The 19,305-nt window shown below is 35.5% G+C and overlaps 1 protein-coding gene across 2 annotated transcripts in view; it reads left to right on the top strand.

The window, feature by feature from the left end:
• The window catches only part of EIPR1 (EARP complex and GARP complex interacting protein 1), a 77,669-nt gene that overhangs the window by 53,829 nt on the left and 4,535 nt on the right, over positions 1-19,305 (top strand). Inside the window, exons 6-9 of one of the 2 annotated variants that reach the window (XM_039715572.1) lie at positions 7,487-7,623; positions 10,992-11,159; positions 12,403-12,570; positions 12,658-12,681. In XM_039715572.1, the coding sequence (XP_039571506.1) occupies positions 7,487-7,623; positions 10,992-11,159; positions 12,403-12,570; positions 12,658-12,681 (497 nt within the window). The remainder of the gene's footprint in view (positions 1-7,486; positions 7,624-10,991; positions 11,160-12,402; positions 12,571-12,657; positions 12,682-19,305) is intronic. The other variant, XM_039715573.1, reaches the window with a different exon arrangement.

The following is a 19,305-nucleotide window of genomic DNA, read 5'->3' as shown; positions in this document are numbered from 1 at the left end:
TTTAACTTGGGACATTTGTTATGTTTATATTTTTATAAAAGAAAATTAATAAATGCAAATGTCAAATTCTGTATCAAACAAACCACTTCACCCAATGAAGTAGATCTCTCAACCCTTGACTGACGTCTTCAGATAAGAGCATTTAAAAATCTTTGTTAGAAACTTTTGTTTGCAGAAGTTAAGAATGTTGTTTGGATTTTACAATCAGGCTCTCAGGAGGCTTGATCTTGAATTTGACTGATCCTCTATATTTCCATCTAAAATAATCTAGTATCTCATGTGATTGCACTGTAAACAAGAATTATTTGTGATTAAAATTTCACCTGAGAATAACTGTTTAGCATAATCAGTCTTCTGCTCCAGCAATTTTGAGTTGTTCTTAGATGATACTTACTTCAATACCAAGTCATACACTGCTGGTAAAGTTTGATAGAGAAAGTTCATTGCAACTCGACTATCAGAAAACATCTCCATGCATCAAAATCTTGAGCCCAATGAATCACTTCTGAGATGACTGGAATTATTGCAATTTTTGAATGTTGAGTTTTTGTCTGCAAATTTGTCTTAATCATGTCTCTGGATTCATGAGCTAGCTGGAGTCCAGCTGAACAAGACTGAAGGAAGCATAAGCATCTCTTTAAGAGGCCTGTGCTAAACTTTCCAGTAATGAAAATTAAGATGAGCTTAAGTCCAGTATCATAGGCTTTTTTAGGACTAGAAGTGACTGTGGTGCATTTCTGAAATCTTCGAAGATTACCTCCTTACTAAGAGATTAACTTCCTGTTTACTTCTATATATGGCTGAAAAATAATAACTTTAGTTTTGTAGCAGTTTTATAATTGCAAAAAATATGTAGGGCTGTCAGTTACAAAGAGCAATAAAGAAAAACAAGCAAGTTTTGTTACACAGTTAGCTTTCTCTTTAAAAGAAAAAAAGAGTAAAACCCTTCTCCATAAATCAACACTCTACCCCAACTTTTGCTGCTGTAGTATGTAGAACGTGAGAGAAATCTTTGAGAAGTGGTTGGTTATAAAACAGACAGCATTAGTAGAGGAAAGTGGTAAATATATTTTCCATTTGGTTATCACCATGGACAAGAAGTGTTTGTAGGCTAATGAGCTGTTGGTGAAATGGATTCCTTTCTGTGAATATTCTGTTTACAAGGGATTGTTGCATGCATAATATAATTCTAAAAAGCACATGATTTGTATTTTAATGTTTTTGGATCAGAATGTAAAGAGGGACTTCCTTGAGATATTAATAAAAAGAGCTTTTTTTTGCCTGGAAAGCAGGTATAGAACAGCCTAAAGCAAAGAAATCAGGTCTTGCCACATTAAAAAATTAGCATGTTAAGGCTACATAAATGACAAGAAAAGTTGTCTTTATTGTTCATTAAGAGGAAAGATCGTCAGTTTTTGGAATCTCTTAGCCACTTGATGTCTTATCACCTAACATGCTTTGTTTCAAGCAGGCTCAGCAGGATGTAGCTGGTGTTGGGGATATGTCCCTGTCCGACCATCCAGGAGTCACTCTTTTGTTTCAAGCAGGCTCAGCAGGATGTAGCTGGTGTTGGGGAAACGTCCCTGTCTGACCATCCAGGAGTCACTCAGGCAGTCACACTCCCATGGGCAGAGACTTTGGGCAGCTCCAGTGGGCTGACAGGACCCTGCTGGACTCCCTTCACGCCCCACTCTCACACACCAGGTTCCCCATAGCAGTGTCTCAGTCCTCTCCATCCCTTAAGTCATTTAATCACAATGCAGCAGCAAAACAACAGCCTGGGCTGGTGCCTCTCATGAGGGACCCTGAATAATGAAAATCCTGGGGTTTCATACCCTCCCAGTGTGTGCAGCAGCAAAAGCCTGGGGTCTTCCTTCTCAATCCTCTGATCCTGCTGTGTCTCTGAGTCAAGTGACTGTGACACTGGTCCCTGTGCCTTTTGTTGTGCAAATGGTCAGCACTTCTTCCCAGCCCTTGCCTCATTTCTCTCCACCATCCAGAGCTCAGTCTGCAGCTGGCACTGCTGCTGCACCCCAAGCTACCTCCACTGAATGTTTTCCTCAACACTAGTAAATTTAGATATTCCGTAGGGATTGCTAAGGGGAGAACATCTTTACAAAATGTACATGTTGCTATAGACTGATGAGTAAAATAACAGTATACTTCTGTGTGTGTGTGTTGTTATAAATAAAGAAGCTTGTAACTAAAACTTTAATCAAGAGCCTAGGATTAAAATAATAGAAATGTCAGTGTGTTTGAATTGTTTTCTCTTTTTGTAAAAAACACATGATGGTGTTCAAGTTGAATAGTATCATCATTGTTAACTAAAAGCAAGATGAGGTCCATTGTATCTGTGTCAGGTAATAGAGGTAAGGTGGTATTCATTACACTGGTGCATCATTTGTCTTCCTGGTTTTACAACACATTTCAATTGCTTCCCTTTTTTGTGTAGGTACATATTATAGGCCATTTTAATGGCAAGAGGTAAACCAAATGGACCTTTCATGCTTATGGAAGTTTGTCTAAAATTCAGGTATAATATAGACGAAAAACTGAAAATATGTGTGTCTTTAAAATTTTGTATCAGCCAAAATTTCTGCTTCTCCACAGTGATCAAAACTTCAGAGTCTTATTTGGTTCCTTTTCTGTTTCTGCCTGTGATTTACAAGTCACATTGTTTCATTAAAATTAACCTGAATTTTACAGTTCCCAATAGATTCAGAGCTTCTTGGTAATAAAATTATTGGTGTGTTCATTCTCTGAATTATCTATTTAGCTTGGGATAAGAAACATTTGCTAACTGTAATTTACTGTACAGTTCAGTGAGTTTTTTTGGGTTCATTTTGGTTTTGGTTTGGGGTTTTGTATTTTTTTGTTTTGTTTTTGCTAACTTGTTTCCGCCTTACAATGTTCAATTTGCCTGTATTTACATTAAGACAAGCTTCTCCTGTCCTTTTGATCATTCCCTTTATTATTGTTTTGAGGACATTACCTTCTGGGGTGAAACTAATCTTATGCTCACTGCATCATTACCTTTTGCAATTAAATTAGCTATTCTTTGCCATTTATAATCATTAGCTGGACCCAAGAGAAGCCCAGACAGTGCACAAGGTGTGGATAGAATCTGCTGAGAAGACGACAGTTAATATTTCTGTGTACAGATTTGAGGTCAGATGTCAACAAATTGCTAGAACTTTTCCTTGGATAAATGCAGTATGTTTGGCATGGCAGATGAGTGCAACAGAATGAAATAGAGATATTAAAATCTAGATATTTTTTCTGGTTTTCATATGTTTTCACAAAGGGGACAAATAGAGATGTGGTTTTGATCATTCTAATCCAAACTATTTTAGATTTCTTCTCCTATCTGGATTATTTAGGAGCATTCCTGTGGTCTTGGCTCAGAAAAACAGATAATATCAAGCAGTGGCATTCCAGGCAAGGCAGAATATATTTTGGGGAAGATTTCACAGGCTATCTAGATAAAAGTGATGGATCCAAATAGAGATGATGTTAGGAATAAGCATGAGATACTTTCTTGGCAAGATAGCTGCAATTTCTCAAGGCAGGAAATACCTTGTGGAATTTAGTGGAGAATTTTTTAGCGCCCCATTATTACTGCAACTAGAATAAACAGATTAACTATAGGAGAGCAGAAAACAGTCAAAAGAAAAATAAAAAGGAAATTAGTGGATTAGAATGAGAATAGAAACCAGCTTATAGTGTTGGAATCAATTTTATTTAATGGTCTCCTTAACAATAGAATAGAAGTAGGAGTGAAATAATAAAAATTATTGCTGGCAGAACTTGGAATGCATCATCAGCATATAGGAATAACAATATATATTGCAGAGGATGAATTTGATATTTAGTTTAATTCTTATAGTTTAATTCTTAAAACTTGTGTTTAAGGAATAAAAATATTTTCTTACTGTAATGCAGAAACTCGGCACTTAAAAATATGTGAATTCTGTTACTTAGCTATTCTGAAAATAGCTCTGAGCTGCCAATATGATGAGGCTATTTGAAAAGGCAAATAGTTTTAAGATGGTTCAGGAGTTAAGAACAGTTATGAAAGGACTCCATGGCACTGTTTCTTGCAGTTGGAGGAATTGAACTCAATTTGCAATCCTCATCAACCTTTCTGTTTCTGTCAATAACAAGTCAGAAAAACACTCATGCCTTTTAATGTCAATCTCAAAATAGTCTGCTTGGGTTTGTCTACTTAGTGTAGCCCTTAATATATCTTTCTTCTAAGTAGTTTCCTGTTGTGTTCTTGGCCACATAGCTCTTTTCTTGGAAGAGAGCATGGGCAGTTGGTTGACTGTCTCCATGCTGCTTGTGGTTTTCCTAGACAACTTATGTACTCTTTAACATTTAATATATGTTGGGGTTTGGGTTTTTTTTGAAGGATACTGCCTGTCCTTTCATCTTTCCAAGTCAGACCTTATGTAATCAAATTTTGAAGCAAGAAAATCAATGTCAGTCCTTGATATTTTGACAAAAATAAGTTGGAGTCACTGCTACTTTGATTTGAATACACAGAAATCAGTCCTAGATCTAGGATATCCTAGGACAGATTTTTTCCCATATTTTAGTACTTTCTTTTTGTAAAACCCCTTCCTTAATTGAGGATAACATAAACAGTTCTAGTCAGATCATGTTACATAGTTTAATTTTTTTAGAAGATTTTTTTTTCTTATTTCCAAGTGTTGCTCTTGTGCAACTGTAGTGTAATATCATGCTTCCCTTCTATTTTTGTTCTTGTATCACCAGATTTAGTGTAAAATACATCCATAATCCAGTAACCATTTTACACTGTTCAAGGTTTAATTTTCTCCACACTTCTTTTCTGAAATCAATGTGATCCTTGTGCGTTGTAAAACTAATTCCTAATTTTGTTGTCTAAAAGTAGACATTCAGTCTTACTCTATTCCTTTCCTTTTTCCTTAATGTAAGTCCCATTTTCTATTTATGAAATAATACCATGAATTGTTTATCTAAAGTATCCAGTGAGGCCCTCACACCTGCATGTCTTTGTTCCCTGGGCAGCACAGATCCTAATCTTCATGCAAGAATAATGTTTGAAATACACCTATGTCATGTTTTCCTTCCCTTTTGTAGTTAGCTTTTCTGCATTTAAAGAAGTGAAAGAAAGGTTTCAAGATAAAAAGAGCACTTACTTACCTGTCCATATATTCAGTATATGAATTAAAATTACAACTCAGATGGTTTTGAACCTGCATTTGTGATTCTGAGCTGTCAATTTTGTTTCCTTTAGTTCTTGGATGTCTAGGAAGGAAACTTGTCGATTTCCTTCTGTTGCATAAGAATTCCTTTTTATATATGAAAATTTCTCTTCTTTATCTCCAAATTGTCCTTTAAATCCTTGCAGTAACTTTCAGGTCCATAGATGACATGTAAAAGAAGACTGAGTCAATTAAGAAGTTGGCTGTATATAGAGCTGGACATCTGTATAAAGAAAGATGTAATTTAATTTACTTATGAATTGCTTATGAAGGCAAGGATGAATTGGCCCATCTAGCATATGGGTGATTTTTTTCATATGTTGATAAGAAATATCACAGTATGTGTGTGCTGGCTTCAACTCTAAACTTTTGACTGCAAAGAAGAAAAATTTGATCTTTTTACAGTAGCTTATATTATAAAAGTTCAAATGAAAAGACATGCACATGCACACACATATGTGTGTGTGTGTATGTATGTGTGTGTTTATATATATGTATATATATGTCTCAAATGCTGGAGAAACTATAGTCTACTCCTGACAAAGACCCTCTGCCCTGAGTCATGTTTTGAATATATGATACTTTCCATCTCAAGAGCAGATTTTTTAAATACCTGAGAAAATAAACTCCTTTTGTTGGTTCTATCTTACTGTCAGTGATAACATTGGCTTGCCTTCCCCCAGTCTAAGCTTTGAATGGCCAAGTCTGCTTTCTAAAGAAACTTACTTTAATTTTTGAAATGACCTACACAAGCTATAAATATTCTGTTGAGCCTGGAATCTAGTATGTGTCAAAAAATAAAAAGTTAATTTTATTATCAGGTGTCCAGTGTCCTGTGCAGTGTTTTTTGTTTTTATTAATAACTTGTGAGTTGTAGAAAGGTTTTCAGACAGTATTTGTTCTAGAGGAGGAATGGCGTTAGAGGAGTACGTTTGGCCACAGTGTTATATTATTCATTAACACCTGAGCAATATATGATCTTGCATGCTGGGAATTCCATGCTCTTTTTAAAAAAAATCTAATATTGTAATTTCTAGATTGTTAATCATAATGCCAAAGAAATATTATATTCTTGGTGTAGTTGTAGTAATAAAAACTTAGCAAAATACATACATGAATGTTTATACAATATACAAATAGATGTAGGCCATTTAGTATTGACAGCATATTTTTCTGTTGATATCAATTAAAGTTTATGTAAACAGTTTGTATGTTTTAGTTCTTTTTCATCCATCAAAGCACAGTATTTGTGCTGAGAAATCTACTATTAGATAGAATATTGATGTTGCATTAGGATCCAACAGGATCCAGTGCAGTAATCTTCTTATGTGAAATACCTCATAGTGAAACATTTTGAAATATGAAAGTTGTGTGAAAGATGCCCAAATAAATCTGCTGTTTGTGTAGCTGCTTGAATTTTTTGTAAATTTTATATCTGATTAAATGCAAATATTTTGGTTTTCCTCTTCCTCTTCAGCTATTAACCGTTCCAATAAGTGATTAGAAGTAAAAGTAATTTTCACTGTAGGCAGCTTTGATTTCCCCCATGTTCACATGAAGTTGGAGGATAACTTGGTATACAACTTCAAAGAGAAAGTTGATTACTTTGGACCTTCTTTTCATTAACTGTGGAGATGCAGAGCTGCCTGCTCTAGGACGTGCAAGCCTGTTTTTGGAACTGAAACCTTTTTATCTCACAGATTGTAGATTTATAATCTAGTATCTACTGTTTTTAGTAGGCATGTATGTGGTGACATGGACACCTGGGCCTTGACCTCTTTATTTTTAAGAGCTGCTATACATTTATCAAAAAAAGTCTTTGACACCATAATTCTGTTACTACAGATAAAATTTGGCATTTTGACATGGAAAGAAATTTTGTAAGACTGTTAATGAGGCTAAATGCATGTGTGTGTGTGTGTGTCAGCTACAGATCTGTGCAGTGTGCCCATATTGTCTATCTGCTGTTTCTACAATGATCTGAAACTGTTTTAGTTTATAGAATAGTGCAGTAATAATTTGGCATACATTACACTGCATAAGCCTTTTTAAAAATTACTGATAGAAGATCAGCTCTAGCTTTGATTGTTTCTTTGTGGTTTTTTTCTTCAGTCTTTGGATTTGGTAGTCCATTGCACTTGGAGCAAGAGGCTGTTAAGCGGCTTTGTCTTCATTGCAACTAATTTCATTTTAGTGTTACATTTAGAAACATTGCCAGCTTTGTTCCATTATTTTAGCTCTCTAGTTCCACAGCCTTGGAAGGGAAAGGACAATTGAAATTTACTTCGGGAAGATGGAGTCCACACCACAATTGTACCCAGATTGCCACAGCCAACGATACCACTGTCCGAGGCTGGGATACACGCAGCATGAGGTAAGGAGAGCTTGCAGTCATGTTCTCTAGAAAAGACAGTCTCCTTTGGAGGTAGATTTTTGCATTTCTCCTAGCATAATTTCTTTGCTTTGTTTTTTCATTTTGAAATGATAAGTGGCAAACCTATAGTTTATAAAAGAAATAGGCTTGCATAGCTGATATAGTTACAATTTAACAGAGAGTTTTCTCTGGTATTCCCTCTCAGCTTCAGTTCTAACTTGTATATTGAGTTTTATTGAACCATGTACTAGTCTCACAAGGACTTGTTCAATACCTAGGAATTACCTGAATGAAGCTGTTTTGTAATTCAACCTGAAAATGCTTTAACAACAATCCTGACTATGCTGTGACCCATCTTCATAGTATTTAAATGTGACTTTAATCTTTGAGGGCAATTCAAAGTTCGCTCCTCACTTCTAATTTTAACAAAGTGTTTTATACCATATTTATGATTGTAGCGTACCAGTTATAAGAAATCACTGAATCAATCAAAATCATAACCAAATAAAAGCTTTTAATATACCTAACAAGGCATTTTCCCCCTGTATATTTGTGATTTTGATAAGCAAAGGAGTGATGTTGTGTGCACATCTGTTGCTATGACTACTAAAGCCTCTTCAAGCTTTTTTAAAAGTACACTTTATCCCCTTAGCACTTAGTAATTTATCACTAAACTGAGAAGACTGATGTCTTGTAATAACTTTTGTTGCTTTAAAGGGCGATGACTTTAAATTTAGTTCAGTGGTTCCTGCCAGCTCAGAGTTGTAGCAATAAATCCCTTGTTTGCTAGTCTTTGTGTTTTTGCCAAAAAGATTTATTTAATGAAGGAAAGTAAAAAATGCAATAATTAAAAGTCACTTCATGTGAAGCATTTGAAAATCATGTTTGAATATCCTGTTCTTTGCCTTGTAAAATGATACATAAAAATCTAATTTTATGTAACGTGTATACTTAGATTTATAAAGATACCTTATAAAGACAAGAGTGGAAAAAGAGGACAAAGGAGAAGGGGTTTTATCAATTTTTTAAATTGCTTTTTTAATAATGTTTTTGTAATCGTATTTCTAACATATAGCATGCAGATCTTTAACCAAAGCCTGTGTTTTGAAGAGAGAATATTAAATATTGTCAAGTCTGTTTCATGCTCCATCTCATTAGAAGAAGCATCTCTATCTTGCATTAAAGGAATTCTCTGAGTAACTTCTATGAAAGCTAAATTATCTGGATATTGTAGTCTGGATCCTCAGTGAAAGGGGTAGCTTAGTTAACAGAAGCAAAACCCACTATTGTATTTACTTTAACTAAGCTTTGAGTAAATAAGGTCTTAAAACTGGTTTGTCCTTAAACCAGTTTGATAACTAGCCTATGCCAAAGAGCTGTTTGCAATATACTCAAAAAGTAGGTGCAATAATAAGTCTCATCTTCAATTAGGCTCTAATATGTCTATTATATGACTATTTAATAATAATTAGTTAGGCTAGAAGTAGGAGTTTAAAGTCAGAGCAATATAAACTGTGGCAGTATAAGAAGCATAAAAAGAAGGGGGAGGGAGGAATCAAGGGCAGAAAACTGTTCTACCAGCAAAGTGAAGAGAAATGCTAGAAGCAGCTAGAATAGCTGCTCCTGCAGAGTGTGGTTATGATAGCTGCAGGACAGAGGGAGTACATTCTTTTGGACATAGCAAACAAAGAAGAGGAGAGGAAAAAAAAGATTGTCAGGAAGAGTCCTGGACTAGACTAAGAAGCAGTCTTAATCAGAGAAGAGCTTGTGAAGCAGAGAAGACAGACATTAGGCTGATTGGATTTAGAGAGAGAACTTTATCAGGAAAATTCAGACTCCAAGGCTAAATTCTAAATAATATATAAGAAGAATAAAATGAGAAAGTGGAGCCAATAACTGGGGAAAATGTTAATGTGGTGTGGCATTAATCCTACGGTGTAAGTGGGAAATTTAGTGTATGTATTATTGCTGTAGCTAGGGTAAAAAGTGACAAAAAGAATATTCATATTTGGGGAGGAAAGCGATCAAATGTTCAGAATAATAGTTAAGTTGGCATAAAGTCTTTCATGGTGAGTAGTCCTGAATATACAATGGACAGTAGTATTTTTAAGCCCTAAAATACATCTCTAAGCAATGCAAGAAAGAAGTGAAAGGTGCAGTGAAGGAGGAAAGATGTTTTTTACCACAGCAAGCATGCTTGAGACTTAGTATTTTTGCCATATACATATTCTTAAAAAAAATAAGTGGAAACTTGAATTCCACTCCTAGAATACTTGGTAGAAAGGCATACCTGAATGATATCCTTAGCCTCTCAAACTCTGAGAAGAGTGTTGATGCTAGATATCTTAGTAATTTCACTGGTGACAGCCAGAGCTGTCAAGATAGGGTTTAGTACAGGCTTGATAACTTTGAATCTCTCCTTCTGGAGCTATTTTGCTTTGTATTAGTAGTTAGGTATTAACAGCAAGAGTCTATCTGATCATGACAGAAGACCATAAGCATATGTAGTTTTCACAAGAAATAGGAAGTTTTGGTCAATATGTTTGCTGAAGAGAAACATTTTTCATTTAAAGAAAAACAAAAAGCTCATGAAGTGTTGAAAAATTCCAGTGAAGATTGTAGGAGATGGTCAAGTCTAAGCAGAACTTTAGGTGATATATTGGTGGCTTGGTGAAAACTGGTCATACAGTAGTGGAAAAACAGGAAAAACCAGACAATCCGTAAGTTTAAGAGGCAAGTTAGGGACACAAACTGATGGCACATGATATTTTGAATAGACATGCTAGGTTGTTACCAGTACTACAGATGTTTTCTAAAGTGGTCCAGATGGATGAGATTGTGTCTGGCTGAGTAGTTTAAGAGCCACAGGTAAATTAGTGATAAATGCAAAAGCTAAAGAAGGTAAATTCAATACAGAGCAGTAATAAAAAGCTGTCGTTGATATCTGTTGCAACCTTCGCATCTCAGCTTTTCCTACTGAAGTACATGTCATAAATAGGGAATTAGTATAACTACTTAGGGGTGATGAAGTTCTTACCTGAAACTGTTGTGGTTTAGTAGCAGACATTTATAACAGTTTTTACAGAGCTGTGCTAGAATCATCTGGAACTACTGTTTCCTTTCCTTTTAACTCAAGATGATCCTAATGGAAACAAACATGGAAGGAGCAAAGTGTCAAAGCAAGCTGAGAAATGTATACAAGTCACTGTTGTTAACAACTGGGAATTCCCTGAACTCTACAATAGCAATGGGAACTCTAGATCTGTGGGTGCTAAGGGGATTATGCAAGTTGCCAGGGAAACAGATTTCTGTAGGTGGAGTGCAGTCAGCTTTTTATAGAGCATTTAGTTTTTTTTAATGTTTTACAGGCAGATATATTGTATAGAAAATGCACATGGACAGCTGGTACGAGACCTGGACTTTAATCCCAATAAACAGTACTACCTGGCTAGCTGTGGAGATGACTGCAAGGTGAAATTCTGGGACACGAGAAATGTCACTGAACCAGTGAAGACACTAGAGGAGCATTCCCACTGGTAGAACAAATTATCTGCATACTGTTTTGTGGGTGGATGGCTTATATCATTTATTCAGCTAATTATTTTATCGTTTAGGAGCAATGCAAACTAACTATGTTTGTGCTATTGTGCATAATCATTTTTTGCACAGAGGAAAAGTTTCAGCATGTCAATGTTCCTTGTGTGATTGTAAATTAAGTGTTTAGACAACATTAGTCTAATTGGCAAGAAACTGTTGTTAGCATTGTTGGGAGATGGGGTGCACCTTTGAGAAACACAGCACAGAACTTGGCCCGTGGGGCCCAGCTGGGACACAGGTGTGCCTTCCCAAATGGAGCCTGATGTGCTGCACCTGATGTGCAGTAATAAAGCAGCTGCTATCCATCCTTCTGTTGTCACATGGTTGAAATGTTCAATAATGCAGCTCAACTTTTTTATGTTCTTCACAGTCCTTAAGTCAGAATATGCAAGTGAATAATTTTATTCTCTGAAATAACATTTAAATCTCTGTCTACTGCTCTGCCTGTGGCTGGACTAAGGAGAGAATCTTGGCCTGATGTCTGCTAATTTCAGTGGTTAAGAAAAGATGAATTATTCATATTTTATAAAATTTGGGTTGGAGTAATTCTTGCAAAATAGATCCAGTTCCTAAAGATACTTCAAGGAAAATGAAGATGGGAATTATCGGAAGCATTATTTATACCCTTTTTTCTTCAGAATATTCAAAGAAAAAGAACAAAACAAGAACCATAAGAGATTTGGTATTAACTTAATATGTAAAATGTAAAAATTGAAGAGAAACATAGTCCTACATTTGTTTTAGGATCTAAATTAAACTTCATTGTAAGAATGTTGTGAGTTTTTTGTTTAAAAGACTATTTTTATTTTACTTTGGGGAAATTTTTGTATTTAGGACTTAAGTATTTATCTGGCTTACTCAACAATGAATTGGCATGTACCCTCAAGGATTGATACCATTGAATGGTGTGATTTGTTTTATATATATATATATACATATTTTTTTTTTAATTTACCTGTTGAATTTTAAAGACGCCTCATAGACAACAGATGACATGGAAGCTTAAAACTCTAATGAAGATGGCAAAAAAACAGTCTTTGGAATGAGGCATGTTACTTCTATGCATATTTAAAACATTGAGAAGATGAATTTTTAGTGCTGCTCTTAAAAAAAAAAAAGTTTAACAATGGTGCACTACCTCCCATGAATAGTCTCTCATTCTGTCTGCTTTAACTTTTTTAGGGTCTGGAATGTGAGATACAATCATTCTCATGATCAGCTGATCCTTACAGGAAGCAGTGATAGCAGAGTTATCCTGTCTAATATGGTATCAATTTCTTCTGAACCATTTGGCCATATGGTAGATGATGATGAACTCAGTGACCAAGAGGACCAGCATCAAGAAGAGAAGTATGAAGTTTCCTGAGTTTTTATGTAGATGCTTATAATTTGTCATTTCATTGTAATGGTTTACATGCTATTTTTTTTTCTGACTAGGATTTTTGTATACAGGCCTTTCAGGTAAGTAGTTAGAATTCCCACTTTGTTCTTTATTCAGTCTTGGGTGGAATACACTCTTTAGATCTGATTGGTATGGTCACTCCACGTTCACTGGTAGGAAGGGAATGGTGATGCTGAGGATCAGTCCTAAAATCCACTGGGTTGGTGAAAAGACTCACTTTAAGGGAGCTCTGGTTCAAGTCAAGCATGTAGAATAATCTGGGTTAAGTTAGAGCATATTTGAAAATGTGCTTTTGTATTTTCTGTGTATGTGTTAGGACCCTTGGGAAATGTTACCAGTCCAATGATGAGCTTCTGTACAGGCAGAAGAAAGGAAGTATAAACACATTATTAATATTTTTTTTATTTTTTAAATTTTGCTCTTAATATCTCTGACTGCTCAGAGACCCAGATCAAGCAAACCAGAAGCTTGGTTTCAACACTCTTGGTAGAGAATAGTGCATGCTATTGGCAAATGTTATAAACTCATCCATTTGTTTTGTATGGAATCAAATATTTCCCTTGTGATTTTTGTAGGGATGGGGTTTTAGTAAATTAACTGAAATGCTAAAATAATAATCTTCATACTCAATTTTTATGTGCTTTTAACTTTTTCACTGTGCAGTATATAAGGATGCTTTTTTTCCTTTTTACATGTCTTTATGAGTCTATATATGTGTATATAGGGAGTTCTGTACGTTGAGGTTGGGCCGAGGTTTTCTAATTTTGTGACTAGCTTTCGTGGTGAAAGTAAATAGCCTTCTGACAGACATTGTGTAGTAGATTATCTGAAATTCTGAACTTCTGTGGACTGTAGACTGTGTAGGTTCCCTGATTAAAACACAAGTCATTGTTCTAGAATAGGAGTTTTTGAATCCAAGGTCATCCAATGCAATACAACAAATATAATGCATCTTTTCCCATGGCTATGGAATGGATGTAAACCACATCATGAATGACTTGTATGCTAATGATGTAGAGTCCTTGCCTGTTCCCAGAGGCTAAAAGAGTATTAATTCTGCATTTGCTTTTTAAATGTGTGCTTTTCAGCTGCTCATCTGCTTTCTATAAAACCTGGGAAAGCAGATTAGCTTTTGTAACCTTTGCTTCGTTCTTTGAAAGTCTTGTTTTAGGCTCCCTCTTCTGCCCCCTTGTTTTGAGTTGAGTCAGAAGGATGTTTGCAAGCTGCTGCAGCCTTGAACTGTTGCCAGATGAATGTCTGTTTAGTTCTGAGTGCACAAATGAAGTAGGGCATAACAGCTGTTGGGAATACTTCTTGTTAGTCAACCACTAGTGCCAAATATTTCAGCTCTGATACCCTCCTAGAGATCTCTGTGAAGAGTCTGTTACACCATTCAATAAGTACTGTCTCCTTCATAAAATACAGGTTTTCATTCTATGGTTTAGTGGGGGAGGGATTTGCTTGGGTTTTTTTCGATTTTTTGGGGTTTTTTTTGCTTGGGTATGTTCTGGACTTTCAAGAAGTCTTACAAGGTTAATTTATCCTGTTTTAGAGGACATCTGATTTGTTATTAAACAGCACACAAATACTGATAAAGAGGATATCTTTTTCAGGTGTATCTTGAAGTACACCAGGAAGAGCATGTATTTGTACAACTAGTGTCTCTAGCTAGTCATCTTCAGGCTGAATACCATATCTCTCTCAGAAGGTTAAAATATCAAGTAGAAAGAAAGGAAAAAACTCTCTTTGCATTTTATTTGTCCTGAACACAATCACTTGTGAAAGTCCTCCTTGGAATAAATATAAAAATGATGAGTATGTGTCAGTTTTGTTTTCAAAAGTTTACTGTTTTTTTCTACTTAATAAAGTTCCCATATTTTGAAAATATTGCACAGTTAAAACTCCTTCTTGAGATCTTTAAGACTTGTTAATTCTTAATATCTTTTAGAGTAAATTTCCTAATTTTTACTTTATTTCTTGGTTGGAGACAAAAACAAATAGTATGTCAGTATAACCCTTCCTTGTTCAACCATGTAGAGCTATGCATGAGTCTACCCACTCAATAATTGTTGCCAGATTTACTGCTGTAGTTGCCTGATTTTTAAGGTTCCCAACTGAAAATAATTATTTGGAGATAAAATTTTTCAAAAGAAAAGAATTCAAGTTCATTGCATAATGAATAGACAAACTAAAAGATGCTGTATTCCATTCTTCATAAGAAATTCTTCTTAGTGTTTTTTCTTCCTTCAGTGTTTGCCTGTGTGTACATCTTGGGCCTATCTGCTCTCATCTTAGAAAGCAGAATATGCTTGAGTAAGCAGTATAACTAGGACAGTTACATGAAGATCTGTCTCTTGTTGAAATCAAGTGACTACTGGTTCCTCTTAAGTGCTGGTTTAGATCAGACTCTGTCAAGTCTGTCTTTTCCCTACTGTTTAACTGCTGCTGTTGTTTCCCTGATCAGTCAAAAAAGGTAAGAGCAGGGAGCTTCCCTGTATCATGTCAAAGATCTTCCTAGCCTGTATCATGTGCCTCAGAGTAGTCAGGAGGAAAAATAATAGAAGTAGGAAAAGGAGATGTACTTCCCCTGGATATGTTCCTAGCCTCTGATTGTTTGCAGTTCAGGGACATTTGCTGCCTTCTGAATAATCTTTGTGGGACTTCTGATTTTTCCATATATGGTTTTCCTTTGCTATCAGCCATTTTCTTGAGTTTATCTGCTCTCACTAACTGTGTTTTTGTTTGTTCTAAAACATTCCAGCTGTGCTTGCATGGTTTTTTGTGAAATTTGTCTAGGAGAAACATGCCAACTGTGTTTGTTTCCTTGCACTGAATTAAGAGAGGCTTCAGTGCTCTCTGCATGGGAAGCACAAAGCCACTGTTGAAAATAGGTAGTCTAAGAAGAGGCTGGAGTTGTCTACAGAGAAGAGCTATAGGCATGTGGCCAAAGGATAGCTATGCTATATTCTGGTCAAGTCCCCAGTCTGGATTATTCAAAGCACAGTTCAAATATGGGGGGGAAAACCCACAGCTGAGAATGAAGTGCTGTACTAGTTCAGTTTCTAGCACCTTGATCCAGAGGTAGAAAAAAGTGTACAAAATAAATGAAAATAGAACAGATGAGGGTGAATACTTGGGTTCATTTATGTTTCATCGCCAAAACAAAGCTAATGTGCCTGGATAAAAACATGAGGAGTGATTTTGCAATGTCTAAGTTTGAGCAAAACTTATAAAACATGGGATCATTCCATATCTGTGGATGCAATTGCTTGTCAGGCTTCTCCTTGACCTCCTTTAGTGGCTTTGCACTCTGTTGTTGCAAGAAGTGTCTCCCTGCAACACTGAACTTGCCTGAGTCCTAAATCTCCTGAAGGTGACTGTCAGCTCCATGTAAGATACTAGGAGAGCTTTGGCAACTGTCTTCCTCCTAAGGGAGGTAGTGAGTGTCTTATATCCTTCCTTTAGTCTTTGGTCATCTAAAATCCTGATGTTGGTGAGCGAGCCTATATGTTACTATATTAAATTATTCTGATAAGCATTTTAATTCTACATTGGTCTTTCTAACAATAAAAGAAAGCTACTAGGTTTTGCAATTCAGTGTGGACATTTTTACTTGCCAATCAGGATTTCTTTTCTTCAGTTACTCCAATATGTTTGTATCCATAACAATGACAATATTTATATGGTCAATAACATTTTGAGTTTATACATCAGTCCTGGAAAGGAAGTTATCCTAAAACTTTAATTTTGCAGTATAAGCTACCAGTTCCCTTAGTTTTCTGTGGGGTCTACAGGCTTAAGGCATTTGCTGTTTTCACTGGCAGAACGGATTATGAAGGTCGCTGTGCTGCCGCCTTCCTTATGTTACATTTTTTGACAATATGTACTAAAATAATGATAATCTTTGTTATCCTATGAAGATTGTACCAGAAATTCCTACCAGAAAATAGTTTTCGTGTTTTTCCTGTGATAATCTTTGTTATCCTATGAAGATTGTACCAGAAATTCCTACCAGAAAATACAATTTTAGTGTTTTTCCTTAAGGCTTATGTTTCCATCTTTTTTGTCATAGATGTTAGCCATAATGTCCTTAAATACAAACAGAATATCTAACACAAACACTTCCCAATATTTTGTATTTAATGCTGAGAGATGTAAAGGATTACTTCTTCCTGTACAGAGTATCTCACTTGAGATAATGAAGTTTTTAATGAGATGTTATGTGTAGAAACATCTTCAGCTATTGGAATAGACCAGAGAGAAAATGGTGGCTGCCCTCTCTGTAGAAAGAGACTTTCTTCCAAATTCTGTCCAAAGAAGTTGGTGGTATCTACTTTTCATGATAGAAATGACATCTTCAGCTATTGGAATAGACCAGAGAGAAAATGGTGGCTGCCCTCTCTGTAGAGAGTTTCTTCAAAATTCTGTCCAAAGAAGTTGGTGGTATTTACTTTTCATGATAGAAATATGGTTTAGAAATTTTTGAATAACAAATAATGTGGTTTCACAATATTACATATGAACTGTGCAATGTAACGTTGCACCTTTGTATTTGCATCTGTGACTTCAGGAGAGAGATTTGGCCGTGTTGATATTTTGAAAAGTATTTGCCAAACATGCTGAGGCAGACTTTCAGGATATTTTCATGCTTCTGTCAGCAGTGTTAAATTTGATCCCATTTTGCTTTTCATATAAATGTCTTGGAGAAACCTAGAAGTCATAGGATTATGCTATGGAATCAACCAAGAGACCTAATTAATTAAAACAGGTTAAATAGTTTCTGTTTTGGGGAATGCCAGGATTCAGGACTACTTTGTTGGATGTATAAGAGGCTGGGCAAAATGTAGTGCAGCAGCACTTTCCAGTTCAAAGACTATTTTCTTTAAAAGCTTCTGGTTTTTCTGTAGTATTTCTTTCTTTAACCCTCATCAGCATGTATACCTTCCTTAATTTACTTTTCATATTAGGACATCTATGAAACCTGTTATATAAAAATATGCTTTTTCTGTTTTCCTGGGGAAACAGATCAGAAAGCTCTTTTTTGAATTAAAAAAACCGATGATGTTTGGAATAGTATGAATGGCCAATTATTATCTATAAAAAATGTGTTCAAGAATAAATATACTTGAATTCAGGCTTTTTAAAGTGAGTGAAAAGGCAAGTAGTGTGTTGTCTAATCTTACCAGAAACAATTTTTTTCTCTTGAAGTCAAAATGAAAGTGCATCCATGGGCTTAACCCAGAATCCAGTGTTATTCTCTTCAGGATTCATTTTTGGATGCTGCAGCACATGCTGCTGCTCTATTGATTCATTTCTATTTCATAGTGATTTTTAGATTAAAGAGGATTTAATTTTGACTGTGATAAGGAATTAATGATTTTTGCTGACTGAAAACCATATTTTATTGAACACTGTGGTGACAAAATAGAATTGCAAGCACTGCAAACTTAAGTGGTTGTTACTATGAGAAGTAATTGGAAATAACAGCTTTCTACATGAAAACAATTATCCAAGGCTGAACGAGCTTCTTTCTTGAATCTGTAACACAATTAACCTCAAAGTTATCTACTAAAATAAAAGCTTCTCTCCTTTCATAGAAGCTGGTTGGGGTCATGCTGTTTGAATAAGACTACAGAGAAAACACAGTCCATTTTCAGCTCTGTGTGGCACAGGTCTGAAAGTTATGCATGATGTAGGTAGAGACTGTACATTTCAAAGTACAATTTCTTGGTGGCAAAAGGAATGTGATGCATTGTCGGTTGATGCAGTGCAAGAATATATAGAAGAAAAGGTATTTTAGTCTGGTCAGAATAAAATCTTCAAAACAGATAGGAAAGTAAGAAACTAAAGAAGCGTTTTAAGGGTCAAGAAGATCTGGGGCAAGGAAGAAAATACCTTACTAAGCTTGCCAGGCGTAGCAAGGGATTACCAAGTATGCTATCAAATACAGTCACAGAATCACAGAATGGGCTGAGTTGGGAGGAACCCACAAGGCTTATTGAGTCCAACTGCTGGCCTTGCACAGCACCATCTTTCAATCATGGGATCAGTAGGCCAAGTACCTACATCTGTGGTACACTGGGCTAGCTGTATGGTATAGCTATCCGTGCTGTACATATCTGTTGTGTACACACATGCATGCTATATGTATAGCTACACACAGCTGGTTTTATACCCATAACCTGCAGTTTTTAAATAAAAACAAGTAGCTCTGCTCTGGCAACCATGTGAATTCTACTTATATTAAAGTAGTGTAGAAGAAAGTTTATTTCATACCCAGTTCTGTACAGCTATTCTTCTTGGTAATCTGAGATGATTCTTTAATAAATAAATATGTGTAAAAGATGTGCAAGATTTTATTTGGGCTGCATAAATTGTTGTTTGACTCAGGAACAGAACAATTCTAAGTACCCTAGATTGATATAGATTCAAAAATATTGTCCTCAGCCTATTCTTGGATTACAAAAAAAAGCAAACATAGCCAAAATGCAGAGAAATCTGAGGTGTTTTCACAGAAATCTCTTAGCATCAGGTAAGGTAGTCTGCCTCTAAGAGATTCCTGTTGTGAGGAAAAAAACTAATCACAAACAAGTCAGCTCCTTATGTTGTTTTTTGGATGTTCTAAAACATTTTTTTAAAATGTTTTAGAACAGTCTTTCACATACATAAAATGAATTCTGCTT

The sequence above is a fragment of the Passer montanus genome, unplaced genomic scaffold (genome assembly GCF_014805655.1).
Source record: "Passer montanus isolate IOZ18808 unplaced genomic scaffold, ASM1480565v1 scaffold34, whole genome shotgun sequence".
NCBI classification, from domain to species: domain Eukaryota; kingdom Metazoa; phylum Chordata; class Aves; order Passeriformes; family Passeridae; genus Passer; species Passer montanus.
This window is presented reverse-complemented; position numbering and strand designations above follow the sequence as displayed.